This window comes from Pyxicephalus adspersus, chromosome 7, assembly GCF_032062135.1.
Source record: "Pyxicephalus adspersus chromosome 7, UCB_Pads_2.0, whole genome shotgun sequence".
Lineage (NCBI taxonomy): Eukaryota > Metazoa > Chordata > Amphibia > Anura > Pyxicephalidae > Pyxicephalus > Pyxicephalus adspersus.
Window position 1 is genome coordinate 48,141,610 of NC_092864.1, and position 14,721 is coordinate 48,156,330.

Here is a 14,721-nt window from a genome sequence, read left to right on the forward strand (position 1 = left end):
TCCCACTGGCCAGCTATATATAGGAGGCATTCCTCCCACTGGCCAGCTATATATAGGAGGCATTCTTCCCACTGGCCAACTTTATAACAGGCATTCTTCCCACTGGCAACCATTCTAATGCACTTTGTATTGATAGTACATTAGCGTAACATGTTGTCGCTATATAAATCCAGTTTATTAATAATAACAGTTGTTGCTATGGTAATTGTAGCAGGGATTCCATGAAACATGAAAGTTACTTCAAGGGTTTCCTTGTGTTTTAAAAGTTGAGAATCCCTGACCTAAAGCCGTTACACCCCCCTTGGTCACCCCATCCATGGAAATGTGGCCCAATGACTTTACATACCCGGAAGTGAAAGAAAATGACATCTCAAAGAAAGTTGTCATAGCAACCGTGTCCCTATTCCCGTGTCAATATTTTGTTTGTTTCCCCTCTGTCTGAATTCAGTGACCAAGTTGGCCAGCACAAAAAGAGATGCATAAAACTGACAGGAAAAAAAAAGGAGGTTCGAGGTCCCTTTCTTCCATATTCTTAATATCCTTGAAATTAATCCTTGAATCCCTGTTATTATATATACACCGCATTAGTGTGGTGACCAGTGGGCAGAATGTCACCCTTACAGATAGCCAAACAGATTATTGGTGTCATCTAAGCTGACCTGAGAGGCACAAACTGCTCATTAAACCCCTGGGAGAACCCTGGTTAACCCCCCCGGCGGTATACCTGCTCGGCTCGGTGAAATGTCATTACAAAAAGTGATAACCATGAGACACTCAGGGTTGAGTTGAGGGTTTACCTGCTTCTTATGAGCCCGCGGCGTCCTCCAGCGATGCTGGCCCTGCATCTGCATCCCCCGGCCTCACATTAGGACATGGGGCGTGTGAACATTGGAGAGGCACGGCTAGGGGATGCAGATGCCGGGGGGGCATGCAACATGTTATAGGTGACAATCTGATTTTCCTTCAGACTTCCTGCAGAAGAGGTCTGTTTCCTGTCTGTGAGTCAGACTGCAGCACATAAATCCTAATATATACCAAATATCATTGTATGACAAATGTAAAGGATATCCTCAGTGTCCATTTACACATTACCATTGCTTTGGCCGTTACAGTTGTCACCATAATTTGTATTATCATGGAGCAATATTCCGTGTTGGTGACTGTGGTCACTAAGACAAGCCGATTGATTTCCTCAAATTAGCTATTAAAAATATAAAACGAGTTTCTAACCATTGGGACCATGTGACGGTGCAGTGCCGTTAGCGTTTCCTCATGGCAATGCTGTATGTGGCATCCCAATAGAAAATGACTGGCGATGGGGGTTCAGTATGGCTCATTGTTGGATGTCTTTAAGAGACAGAGCTATGGTGCAAGCAGCTGGCAACATGTAAGCCACCTGGAGCTGCATGGAATCACTTGCTCCTGTGCAGGTCTGATCTTGCCATACCTTTTCCCCACCCCATGCAAAAAATTAAATATGTAGCTTTAGGTAAACTTCAATCTACTAAATATAAATCATTTGTGTTGGAGGTCGCCTGGAAACTGGTAGTTGTGTTTTATCTGACCACACACATAACTGTGTGCATGACACTTAATAATTCAGCCCCTCCTGTTTCAACAACATTGCAGCTTATTGCATTCAGTGTGTTCCTTCGCATTTTGGTGTGAATTAGGTGTATCTGTTACGGGCTATCTGGTGAGTGAATATTTATTATTCTGCATAAGCCTTCCCATGATTGCTAATACAGATGTAGAATTCCAGCCAAACCCACAGATCCATCTTGCTTGGCCAGGCTAGGGTGCTACAATTCCCATGCATGCGTGTGAAGTCCATTCAGCTGCCAGATTACCCAGCATATCATGGCACCATACGCTGAGCTGCCCATGCACAGGGAAGTATGTTTTATTCTGGAAGGGACATCGCCTGTTCCTTTCTGCAATAAAGATATGTCTAGTTGCAGAATTGCAAAGCAGAACTATAGTTCGGTTTGAAAATTGTAATATGTAGCAAAACACTATATTTCTTGTGAGCAACCTTTGCACAATAAATTAAACCCTGTGTATTGCAGCAGGGTCCAGCATGTTCAACCTTCTTTTTTATAAGACACAAACAGTGATCTCCCCAGCTTCTTTTTAGCTGGGTGCAGCACCCAGACTTCTCAGTAATCAGACGGCAGTTTTGGGTTACTGAAAAGTTGGGTCACAGTACAGGGGCTGCCACCCACTTACAGCTTCTTCCCACCCAGCTTCACTGGGAAGAACACTGCACAGATATAAGTAGTTTCTTAAATAATTGTGTAAGAATTGTGCAGTTATGTTTTTTTTTTTTTTTTTCAATTAATTTATAACTGAACTTGATCGTTCTCTTTTCTTGCAGCTCTGCTTTTTGTTCTACAGCACAAAAGCCACTTTAATTTCCCATACACTTCTTTTTTATTGTTATGTCTATTTTAACAAAAAAATGCTGCTTTATTCTTTACAGAAACTCCAGGCATCAAAGCAGAAAAAATTTGGGAGATTTCGAAATGTGAAGTTAATCCCCATGGAGACCTCATCCTCGTCCGATGACAGTTGTGACAGTTTTGGCTCTGATAATTTTGCAAACACAGTAAGTGTTGTAGAAGCATGCGCAAGATCTGTTCTTTTTATGCTGGAAATGCGCATAATGTGTTGTGCTTGATTAGAACCTGCATGCTTCTACTAACCTTTCTAAAGCATGCTTACTACTCTCCACCTTCTGTAATTTCATTTTACTTTTTCCTGGTGGTTCTAGGTAGTAATTGTTGAAGGTAGATTATCTACTTATTCTCCCCTTTGAAATGTCACCTGACCTAAGATGCTTGATGATTGCTGTAACAGCTCTGAAATGGTTATTAAACCTTGGCCATTTTCCTACTAACAAAAGCTATTCTTTCATAGTACACTTGTAAATGTGATTTGAGCTCCGAGCAGTTTATGGGAAATTGCTAAGCTGAAAGTGGGATTTTTTTTTTATCTCCTCTGGTAGAAAAACAAGTTTAGAGCGGGTACAAGTAGAGAATTGGCCAGATTATTTTCTGAAGAATCTGAAGCTGAGTCGTTTTGTGGATTTGAAGAAGATGAAATCCGGGATGGCATGGTAAGTCTCCAAAATAAATTGTGTATATTATGTCCAAAGCAAAATGTAAGGCAAACAGTGTGAATTGCTGTTTCATCCGCCAAAGTATTCTTTCACCTAGTTTTAGATTTAAACATCTATTCTATACAATAATCTCTGGCAGGGAAGACCTAAATCTTTTTGTTGGGGTTATGTAACCCCTTTCCCTCTCCCAGCTGCAGACTGATGAGCTCATTAGTGTGTCACTCCTATTTGTGAAATCAGCATTTACTTGTTATCACACTAGTGCACCTGATTATTTCCTTGTGCTGCTTCTCTTTTTACCCTCTCCGAGCTTTATTGATTGTGAGAGGCTGATGCTAAGCCAAATTCAGGTATTTCTTGCATTCAATAGTGTATTATTAAATGCAGAACTGCATTCATTTGTGTATTTTAGTTCTACATAGAGTTCAGCTTTCACTGAGGTCAAACTGATTGCTCCTAATTTATTAGCATTGGAATCGGGACGCTGCAAGTGTGTAGGCAAAATTAAACGTAACAACACTGCAAAGTAAAGTTTCCATGTGGAAATTAGGTTAAAGCTGTATTACCATTTTACCTTTTCAACCTCTGATCTATCAATCTGTATAGATGTGCACTGTAATCTGCTCTGCATCTGATGCCCTTGGCAGTACACACAGAAGTGTGTAGTGGAATGCGTACCATTAAATCACTGAACTGGAGAAACAACTTTTCACACTGAGATGTCATCATAGTTGCTGCTTTGTATTATGTGGACTTTGCCTTGTGCTTTTTTTCTTGGCTCACCGTCCACTTCCTGTGACTCCTGTAGTGGTATTTCAGCTCTGTGGTTAAACAGTCTCAATAAGAACTTTTTTTTCACTTACAGTGCAGATGTAATAAATATTAGGGAAATAAAGTTGCTGATCCATAGATTATGGCAACAGAACTTGAAGATTGAAGTTCTTCATAGTGCAGTCTGATTAGGGGGAGAAGGTTACACAATAAAAACCTTGCCATTGGGAAGTAACATCTATCTAGTATAAATAGGAAAGTGATGATAATTTACTTAAATCAGTAAATGACAAATGCTTTATAGATAACTTGCAGCATCCTCTACCATAGTTCTAGAATGTATAAGCTTGTCACTGCTGCCATAGCACTAGCATGAATGGGCCTGGTTCTGCCTCCATAGTACTTGCATGAATTGACCCAGGTTCTTCCACCACAGTACTAGCATGAATGGGCTCAGCTCTGCTGTCATAATAATATAAACAGGCTTGGCTTTGCCACCATAGTTCTGGTATGAATGGACTCAGCTCTGCCACCATAGCAATAGCATGAAAAGACTTGGCTCTGCCACCATAGTTCCGGTATGAATGGACTTGGCTCTGCCACCATAGCAATAACATGAATGGGCTCGGCCCTGCCGCCATAGCAACAGCATGAAAAGGCTTGGCTTTGCCACCATAGTTCTGGTAGGTATGGGCTTGGTTCTGCCCCCATAGTAATAGTGTGTGGCCTGTGACTATAAAAAGGTCTATTTATGTGATGGGTTTTTGCTATGAGATAGATTACGTATAAGCACCGTTTGACTTTAAATATGTTTTGCTTTTGTTTAGAAAATTGAATCTGATTCGGAAGAACGCAGACCAATGAGAACTCGGAGGTCCACAAGAGTACAGGCCAAAAATAACATGACTCTGAAAGTAGCTCTCAAATTCCCACCCAAAAAGGCTGCTGTAAAAAAATCACCAAAAAAAGAACCGAAGAAGATCGAAAAGACTGAAAATTCTGATGATTCCGACTCAGAGAGTGGATCAAGTTTCTTAGAGAAGCGAGCCTTGAATATTAAACAGAACAAAGAAATGGTAGGCAACAACAAACAAAAGTGTGGATTTTCCTATTGATGAATATATAAAAAAAAAATCTTTTTATGCCACTTTTATGAGCTCATACATGCAATTTGCATCCTCGTCCCTTTGTCAGTTTTGTTTTCATTGTCCTTATGATAACTTTGACAGAATTTTCCAGACTGATACAATCTTTTACAGAATATTTTTTTTCGGGTCATTTTAGCTTGCAAAGTTGATGGCAGAGTTGAAGAGCATACCTGAATTCAAGTCCTGCAAAAGCCCAATCTCCCCATTAACTCCTGTAAGTAACTGGTTAATACTGGCGGTGGGTTATATTGGTGGGGCTATTGTAACAGTGGATTAGAGAAATGGGAGCTGTGGGAATTTTTTTGACAACTATTAGCAATTCTGTAGTTAATGCCTCTGACATAAGGAAGCAATGCATTGGCCTTACACAGAACAAGGCATGTTAAGTCAAAAATAAGAAAAAAAACAGCTACAGGGAGACCATAGCCAATACTGGTAAATTCCATTTGACATCTGCTGGTCTTTTTGGGCACAACTTCCCACAGTTCAGTTGCTGCAGGTGTAGGACAGTTAAGAATATGTTTTCATTGTGTACGTCACAAAAAACACCTTAAACAAAGAAATAAACATGTATTATATATACATTTTTAGTAACTGTGGGGTCATTTTATTATGCGTTAGTTTGTGTTATAGCAGTAATGGATTGGTCACCAGGGAACCTTTAAGGGAATATCAGGTTCCCTGCTTTATAAATAGGACCCTTTGTGTTCATCAGCGTACTTGAAGGAAAATAAAATGTTAATTAAAAAATTATTTTGCCCGTTGGTTATTCCCTTTAACATTCCCTGATGGAGAATTAATGACTGCTATTGAAACACAGATTTATATATTGGTACTACTGGTAAGTTACCTTGTTTTTCCATAATAATCTCAGTTCTATTTAAATTATTAAACATATGCATAGACTTTAGGAGGCAGAAATTGTATTTTAATACCCAGATTAGTAAATGATAAAGGGAGTGAATTTTGATTATTGGTTATGGTTGAAGCTGTATAAAATGTATTACCTCACTGTGAATTTGCGATTTTTATTGCAGAAAGTAAAACGAACACCTAGAAGTGTACAATCCCCCAGACAAACAAGGAGGAACCCAGAAAGAGCCTCTCGTCCCCACACCCGGTCTCGAGCTCAGATTGATGGCCCACCTAGCCCTGGTCTTGATGAGGAGGAGGATGACCGTTACTACTTGGTTAGAAAGAGAAAGATAGAAGATGACTATGATGTACGTTCTTTATACTTGATTAGAATTCTAATTAATCACTACCCCTGCACTTTACACCACCGAAAAATACCTTCATTAGGACTGAATTAGCAAAAAATTAGTTTGGATGACATACAGTTGTCAATAACCATTCCTTTGGTTAGATGTATTTCTTGTTTGATTGACTAACAATAATATGTACATTTTATCTTGAAATGTATTTGAAGGCTTTTATTCAAGTAAACTTTTTGATTGTATAACATAAAGCAATCTTTAAAAACACTTTATTATATTTAACATATTCATTTAATTATTTTAGGATGAGAATTATGTACCCCGGGTTCGCCGGAACACATCCTTTACTCTTCCTCACATTATCATACCCGTAGAAGACATCACAGAGAAAGAGCTAAAGGCCATATGTTTCAATGTACGAGACAAAGTCTACAACAGAGCAACAGTAAGTATCAACAGTTTGATTTGCTGCCATCTTTATATACTTTTATATGCATTAAAAAGTTACAGTTTAGGTGAGACTTTAAAATCAATACAAAGGAAGATTTTTCTTTTACAAAATGAAATCAGGAAAGCCCTGTTTTTGTTTTCCATTGGTTTTTATTCTGAAAGCTACCTGCCCTGTCTGTTTAACATTTTGGGCATGATTGCATGTTTTAAGTGCCATGGAACTAGTATGGTTAAAAAAAATGGCTGTGATAGCTGCTGAGTTTGTGATGTTAGGATCCACATATGATTTTTAGTGTTGGTGCTGAATGAAAACAAATTACAATCCTGAGAAGTTTTATTCCCTGTCTAAGATTGAAATCTAGCTTGAGCTGGGCTTTAACTTATCTGTGTTTTCCTGTAGGGTTCAACCTGCCATCAATGTCGTCAAAAAACCATTGACACCAAAACCAACTGCCGGAATCCTGAGTGCGTAGGCGTAAGGGGCCAGTTTTGTGGACCCTGCCTGAAGAACCGCTATGGAGAGGATGTGAAAACTGCATTGCTAGATTCAGTAAGTCAGTTTACCTGGTATTATTGCCAACAATTAATATATGTAAAGCATTGAATAGCATAAATCATTGCCTTAAAAAAAACAATGCTAGAAAAATAGTTCTTGGTTTGAAAAGTAGTTATTAACATAATTTGACTTTGTAGGTAATTTCTAGTTCTTATTTCTTTCTAGGAGTGGCACTGCCCACCATGCAGAGGCATCTGTAACTGCAGTTTCTGTAGACAGCGTAAAGGCCGGTGTGCCACTGGTGTGCTGGTTTACCTAGCGAAGTACCACGGTTATGACAATGTACATGCATATCTCAACAGGTATGGTATATGTAAAGCTTGACGATATGGAAACATTCATTTTTAATTGAGTTTTAACTGAATATTTTTTTTTTTTTTTTTTTTTTTTGCTTGAAACGTGAACTTGAACAAGAAGACTGAAGATGTTTTGGTTGCATTAGGTGATGATGGCAGAAAGGAAAATGACAGACTTGTTGGCTACTCATCATAATTTAATGCTAAATAGATTATCTAGTGGGTGTTCAGTCAGGAATGTTACCTAAACTTAAAACAAAAGAAAAATATTTCTTCATGGTTTTTACTAGACACAAACAATTATTTCTATACAACCAACAAGGTACACTCACAAATGTGTGTTTCCTTGCTGCTTTCCTAACAATGTACTCTCACTTCTTCCTCAAAGCCTTCCCGAAGCTTTAGCTATTGGGGTTCATGTTGTGAAGTGGTATTGTCAAGGGGGCAGACCTGTTTAAAGAAAACATGAGTGACTGCAAACAGTCTTAGAGTTTCAAGAAAATGTTTGCCATCCGTTTATTTACTGTATCATTGTATATATAAGAGAAAAGGTATAAAAAAGAAGGGTCAATGACTCCAAAATGCATAGTTTTACAGATCCATTTTTTTTACCACCTTATTTTTTTTGGGGAGTGGACAAACAATTATGCAGATTTATGTCTTTACATCTGTATAGCTTCACCCGTTCCATGGTTTTGTTTTATCACTTTAATACATTATTGCTAAAACACAGTTGTTACAAAAAGGGCAGTGAAAACTTCTAAATTAGTTCCTTTTATATTCAAAGTATTTTATAAAACTGCTGTATAAGAAAAGGTACCCAAATAATTGTCTACTGTTGAGCATATGAAAAAAAATGCAAATGGTGTTTTATGTAGTTTTCAAAGCAATAGTTTTTAAATCGTTATTTGAAAATGCTTGCATGTCAACCATATGGTAATGGCTTTATTATAAAAAAAAATGGTGACATTTTGTACAAAGTGCTGTATAAATGTATATAGACAGAGTTTTTCTTTTAACAATACAGCAGGAAAATATGCTGTAACATATTCCCTTACCACATGGTAAGCATATACATAGTTTTTGTTTTGTTTTTTTCATATAGTATATTGTGTATTTTACATAAACCATTTGGGTTAAAAATAATTCATATTTTAGAAGTAAAACCTCAAAATGTCAGTGTGTGTTATGCATCAGTAATAATTTTGGGGATGCACAGGTAAACCTCTTAACATTTCCTCTTCTAGTTTCTTGGCTGTTATGCTAATCCAGAAAGAAAAATGAAGATTGGGAGGTCTGATTTCAATAATTGTTCTCGGTCAGTACCTGAAAGTATTAAAGCTAGAAGCAAACCAGGGATTGTTTTTTTTTTGAACTTCAGCATTGACATTCAATACAATTCTTTTAACACAGGTCTATTTTGAAGACCAAGTGCATGTGAAATGAGGGCAGCACTTGACAAATTATACTGCTGCAATATAACGCACACTGGCTGTCTATACATTGTGTAGCACACCTGGGCTGCCCATACTTGATGTAAGCATGATTCGACCATTTATACTTGGTCAAGCACACTCTGGCTAATAGAATTTGATACTTTGTGTTCCAGTAGTTGTTTTCTGCATTTTTACAGAATTTCCATTTTTGATGGCTTGAGTGGAAATAGATAAGTGTAAATATTGTGTTTTATAGCAGTTCCATTGGATATAATTCCATTCAAAATAGAAGAGAATCTGGAAGAGATGGATAATTTCCCCAACATGTACACCCAACACAAATCTGTAAGGTGTAAAAATGTTCCCACTCTATCCAAAGCTTAAATATCAATGTTTGAGTTGGCCTTTAAAGACAGACTGTTGTGTTGCCTATTCAGGTCAGATACTGTGACAGAGTGTTTCTTTTAAAAGAAGTGCCTCGATCTCTGTTATACTAGCATTATTGGTAGTGCTGTGCCTCTGCTGCCACCAGATAGAAAATCTATTGCTTTTAGTTTATGGAGGAGCATCTGAACTCCTTTCAGGCGTAGTATGGGTCTAGCAGCCAATCACTAGGCCTGAGCCCTGTCACATGACAGAAAGGGTAAAGGGCATTAACTTTACCCTTTCTGTCATGTGACAGGGCTAGCCTCAGACACAAGTAATACCTACCGGTATGTTATAGTGTCAGTTATAACGGAGGTGGTATAACAGGAGTTGGGTCCTTTAGAAACACACTGACTTTTCCCTCATTTGGCAAAATAGCAGTCTCATAAAGGCCTTGTTCACACAGAAGGTCCATTTGCTGAGTGGTGACTGGGTGCTCATTTTCAACCATTAGGTGCCTAGTAACAGTTTGAAAGCAATTCTGACAGATGTTTCCAAGAATGCCTGAAAAACGCTGCAGCATCAGCTTCTGTCCCAGTTTCAAGCAAAACCGCAACACCTGTCAATATAGCTTCATCAACTGCTCACATGTTTCAGCTATAACAAGGGCTTGGTGGGTATTTCACTGAAAAACCAACAGTTGTTAGCAAGCGCTGCAGAATAAATATGTAGCTGTAGTTAAATGGTATAATTCTGACCCAAAATACCTGTAAATATAAGCTGTTTATATGTTGCTTGCTTTAGTTGGTGCTTTTGTAGAGAATTCATTGTAGGTTCTTTTTATTCCGAGTCTTCAAAAGAAAGTTATTCAGTTTTGGGTAGAAGTCCGCAACATTCCAAGATGTAAATCTGGGAAGCTTGGTTTCCAGCCATTACATTTTATTACTTTTATTGCCGAGTTAAAATTTAGGGGAGGATTTATCACTGAAATGTCCAAAGCACACTGACATTATTGTATTTGGGTGGTTCTGGCCAAAAATAGTGATTGTGTTTTGATTTTCTCTATTTTCACAATATGGAAAAAACTTGAAATTTTGTAATATCTTAAGGTATTCGCACATGGTGAAATAAAGAGTTTACTTTGTTCATAAGCTGTCTTTGTATTATTTTGTATTCCATATTTTTCTGTTAAGAATGTCTGCCCAGGAAGAAGTTTTCCCCCCAGGAATATCTCTGCTAACAGCCACAAGCATGCTGTTTTCTAAAGGTTTTGCCATAATCTATTTTCAGACTACATAATTAAAATGGAGACAAAACACTTACAGCTGGTTATGATTTAATGCAGGATGATATATAAAAGGCATATAATATTCAAGTTGTTTAGATAATCACTGTTCCTGCAGAGTTTTAACCGCTGTTGTTTATGTCTGTGATTAAATTTTTGTATAGTTATCTAAACAGCTGCATACAGAGAGGGTATTAAATATGAAGACTGACAATTGTTTGGAATTTTTGTGAGCTTCCTCGTTCTGTAATTTATAGCGCGCTGTTACCTCTCTGGTCAAAAAGGTGCAGTTCTTCCTAAGTCTAGCACATCCTTTTACAACATTTTTAATATGGGGAAACCCTAATATAATTACTATATCTACAGCCTATAGTACATTAGTGTGGTGGTCAGTAGGAAGAATACTTTTTACATAGCTGGTCAGTGGGAAGAAAGATTATTGGTGTCAGTTAAACTGATCTAAGGGGACAAATTGCTAATTTCTCAAGGAACTCCTTTCAACCTCTGGATGAACCTTGGTTGATAAACAATGCATACATATCATTTTGCTTCAGTTATTTGAATGTGTGGCGTATGCTTTTGACATTTATAAAATATCCAAATTCAACAGAAATCAAAACATTGAACTTTATTTTTCATCTGATATGGATAATTTAAACAGGTCTTCTGAATTCATTGACATTGATGTCAATGGAATGTTTATTTCTATCAGATTGTGGGATTGAATGTACTTTCTCAGATTTGCAGTGCAAAACCTGGGAAGCACTCCAATCTGAGAGACAGTGAATGCACTTTCTTGTTTTGAAAGTGAATCTCTATCTTGGCCCCCTGGGTTAGGACTGAAACTCACAATCTTTAGTAATATTAGGAAGTGAAAACAAAGCAGTGCTGTTTAGCTTCTAGTTCCAAATGTATCAATGCAAACTGTTTTTATTGATAACTAAGTATGCTAGAAATTTTTGTGATAAACTTTTTTAATCTGGATTGACCCACCGTCCATTTCAATGATGTATATAGTCCTGGTACTGTTAGTAATGTACAGTTTAGGAGAGGTTTGGAACCAGGAATTTGTGTATAATTTTATTTGATAGGCAAAGTTGGATGCAAACATTTTTTTTACACACTTAACAGCAAAGCCACCCCAGCAAGAATCCATTTAGAAGGTCTTTCTTTGGTCTTCAGATGAAAAGCCCACACGTAGGTTGAGCCTCTAATCTTTGTCTTATAAACTGGGCATTCATACATGTTTCTTGTGTCCTGCCTGTCATTTGGAATTGCTCGAACAAAGATGACTGGCATGATAGGATTTGGAGCCTTTAAACGAGCTTCAGCAATGTGCCCTCCTTGAATATCCCACTGTGCTCCTGTAAATATCCAAACATTAAAGAAAAAGAAATGAAAAATGTTAAATCTAGGCTGACGCCTTAGAAAAAGTCACTACAGCAAAGAGCTATGATACCTATTGTCTGTTTCTGGGGTAGTGTGTATAGAGTGTTTGGTATAAAGTTTTAAAATATACCTCTTATAGTAATAATGTATTTAGGCAACAGCTCCCACTTCTCTATCCAAAAACCAAACCCAACAAGTTTTAGTTGGTAAGCGCTTCACAAGAACAGAAATTTTTTTTTATTCAGCTTTAGATTTCTAATTTGTAATTTCCCTGGTCTTCCAAATTGCGTTATTGAAAACTCAAATGAATAAACTGCCACTGCCTTTAAAAATCTTTGAATAGATACAATGTCTTCTTAGTGTACCTCATTTCAGGTGTCCCTAACTTATCCAATGCCATTATTAGAAAGGAGGATTAGGGCTGTTAATTAAAACAGCACAACACAATACTGACTTCACAGGTGTTGTTCAGGACTTTTAAAGCCTGGGTGTGTCTGCACGTTAAAGTGGACCTAAATTGAATTTTTTACTTTACATAAAAGGGTAGATAACCCTGGCAGAGGCTCCTGGCTGCTCCTTCTGGCATGCACAGAAGGGGCTTTTACCTACATTGAAGGAAAAGAAATGCCAATCTCACGCATATGCAGTGAGATCGGCACTCTTTTTTTTTCGCTTTTTTTGACGCTGGGACGAAGGAGAATTCTAGGACAACGAACAAGGACATCTCCAGCAAGATTGAGGAATCTGCAGAATTAAAATCAAGTGATTTTTTTTATTTTCAGTTTAGTACCAATTTAGGGTCCTCATCGAGTGAGCAGCATCAATGAGTTACATTTTCATGCCAAAAAATCAGAGACTGCTCCATGAACTAGCAGAAGCAATGTGTGCATTTAAACAGATCTTCTCAAGCACTATACAAAGATAAGTACAAACTACTTGTAATAAGGAATGACAGGGGTCACTTTAAATGACATATATACCAAATTACAAACTTGTGATATTTATTGGTTCATAGTAATGGAGCACTTCAGGTGTCACACAAGGGAGAATGCCTATGTGAGCAGAAAATAAAACTACTTTAACCATAGACTAAATAGATCTAAGTGATAAATGTGAGCATCACCACTGTAAGAAATTAACTTTGTAGTGATTTGTAAGATTTATTTAGCAGTGACAGTAGTGTCAAAGTATATGGACAACTGTATTCCACAACGATGTCAATAGTCTGCAGAGCATGCTTGTGTCATGACATTAGGAAACTGCAAAAATGTAAATAACGTATATCTTGAGGACTATTTTTAAACTGGTTATTTCATATAAAACTACACCAATACGGCATTCATTGTAATTAAAAGACTATTGATCTCTGATGTGGAATTACTTTTTTGGAATGTGTAAATTGCGCTGAAAACATTGCATATTGAAGGAACCTCAATATGCTGACAATCTCCAACATACAGAATGTATACTGGATCTATAGTAGTGGAGTTGAACCTCCAGCTTTAGTTAGAGGTCCTAAAGCTAATAGGTAGCTCAGAAATAAGACAGGTAGCTTACACCTGAGGCCGTGTTGGGTGGCTGTGAGATTTCCTTTATTATCTGAATTATTAACTGTGATTACCTTCAAACACCTTGTTATGGTCAAACTGGAACAGTGACACAGCAAAGAAGTGGCTTCAAGAACTGAAATGCCCTTTCTCCTACCTTCTAAGAACAGTCCATGTATGTACGCTCCTTCTCGGGCAGGTTGGGAGAATTCTTCCTTGTATTTCTTCATTACATCCACTGTAAGGTGCATCTTATCCAGCGGCCATTCATTTTTCCGAGCTAAACTTTGCATGACAGCTGCAGGAATTGTTTGTAGTTAAATAACATTCCCAATTCAGTATTTTTTATATTCACTCAGCATCTGTAACCACACAGCTAACAGCACTTTGCAAGATATGATATTCATATAAATGTATGTTCTCTAGTTGGATAAATGGCATGAGTGAAATAAAGAGTAGAGTAGTAAATGAGCTCATTTACAGCAGACATGCACATCTTACAAGTCATTATGCAACCATAAATGTAACGGAGGCAACTTCAGCATGTGTGTTCATCTACTATTTCCTTAAACGCTTTCACTTACATCATTATATAGGGAAAATATATAAATCAATAGTAGAGCATGCTCAGTTGTGGGTTGGGCAGCCTGAACACATTTCAACTAGAGGTAGGCAACTTAAAGTTCTTTAGTGTAGTACAAGACTTACTTATTACGGTAGTTTTGAATGCAATAAATTTTGGAACCAACAAAAGGTGCACATGAAAACCAGACAAAATACTAGGTTGCCTTAGCATAAAAGCTATTTTTTTTAATTGAATTGATTTTTTTCAATAGCCAAGTTCTTTTTACTCCAAAAAAAAAAAAAACTATGACCCTTAACGTAGTGTAACGACTAAACATGTGACTTAGGCTGGACCTTACCTACCTCTGAACTAATACTTCTAACCCATTAACCTTAATATAACCAATACATTTAGCCTAAGCCTTAAAAAAACCAATATGAATACTGAAATAATAACCTATCTTTGATCCAGGATGCAAATGGACCTATCTCTGCACTATCTCTGAACTTTAAACTCCAGCCCGCCCAGGTCCAGTGGCACCAGGTTGTGGTTATTTATCTAATTCAAGTAAAGA

General features: G+C 37.5%; 2 protein-coding genes across 2 annotated transcripts in view; one reads left to right on the forward strand and one right to left on the reverse strand.

The window, feature by feature from the left end:
* Positions 1 to 10,512, forward strand: part of CDCA7 (cell division cycle associated 7) — an 11,985-nt gene extending 1,473 nt beyond the window's left edge. Inside the window, exons 2-10 of the mRNA XM_072418351.1 lie at positions 2,483 to 2,608; positions 3,008 to 3,118; positions 4,720 to 4,968; positions 5,177 to 5,254; positions 6,078 to 6,263; positions 6,562 to 6,702; positions 7,108 to 7,257; positions 7,429 to 7,564; positions 7,654 to 10,512. Coding sequence (XP_072274452.1) covers positions 2,483 to 2,608; positions 3,008 to 3,118; positions 4,720 to 4,968; positions 5,177 to 5,254; positions 6,078 to 6,263; positions 6,562 to 6,702; positions 7,108 to 7,257; positions 7,429 to 7,564; positions 7,654 to 7,685 — 1,209 coding nt within the window. The 3' untranslated portion in view covers positions 7,686 to 10,512. The remainder of the gene's footprint in view (positions 1 to 2,482; positions 2,609 to 3,007; positions 3,119 to 4,719; positions 4,969 to 5,176; positions 5,255 to 6,077; positions 6,264 to 6,561; positions 6,703 to 7,107; positions 7,258 to 7,428; positions 7,565 to 7,653) is intronic.
* A 1,010-nt stretch (positions 10,513 to 11,522) lies between these two features.
* The window catches only part of LOC140336042 (dynein axonemal heavy chain 11-like), a 182,173-nt gene continuing 178,974 nt past the window's right edge, over positions 11,523 to 14,721 (reverse strand). The window contains exons 68-69 of the mRNA XM_072419096.1: positions 13,740 to 13,880; positions 11,523 to 12,010 (exon numbers count right to left, since the gene is read on the reverse strand). Of these exons, the coding sequence (XP_072275197.1) occupies positions 11,763 to 12,010; positions 13,740 to 13,880 (389 nt within the window). The 3' untranslated portion in view covers positions 11,523 to 11,762. The remainder of the gene's footprint in view (positions 12,011 to 13,739; positions 13,881 to 14,721) is intronic.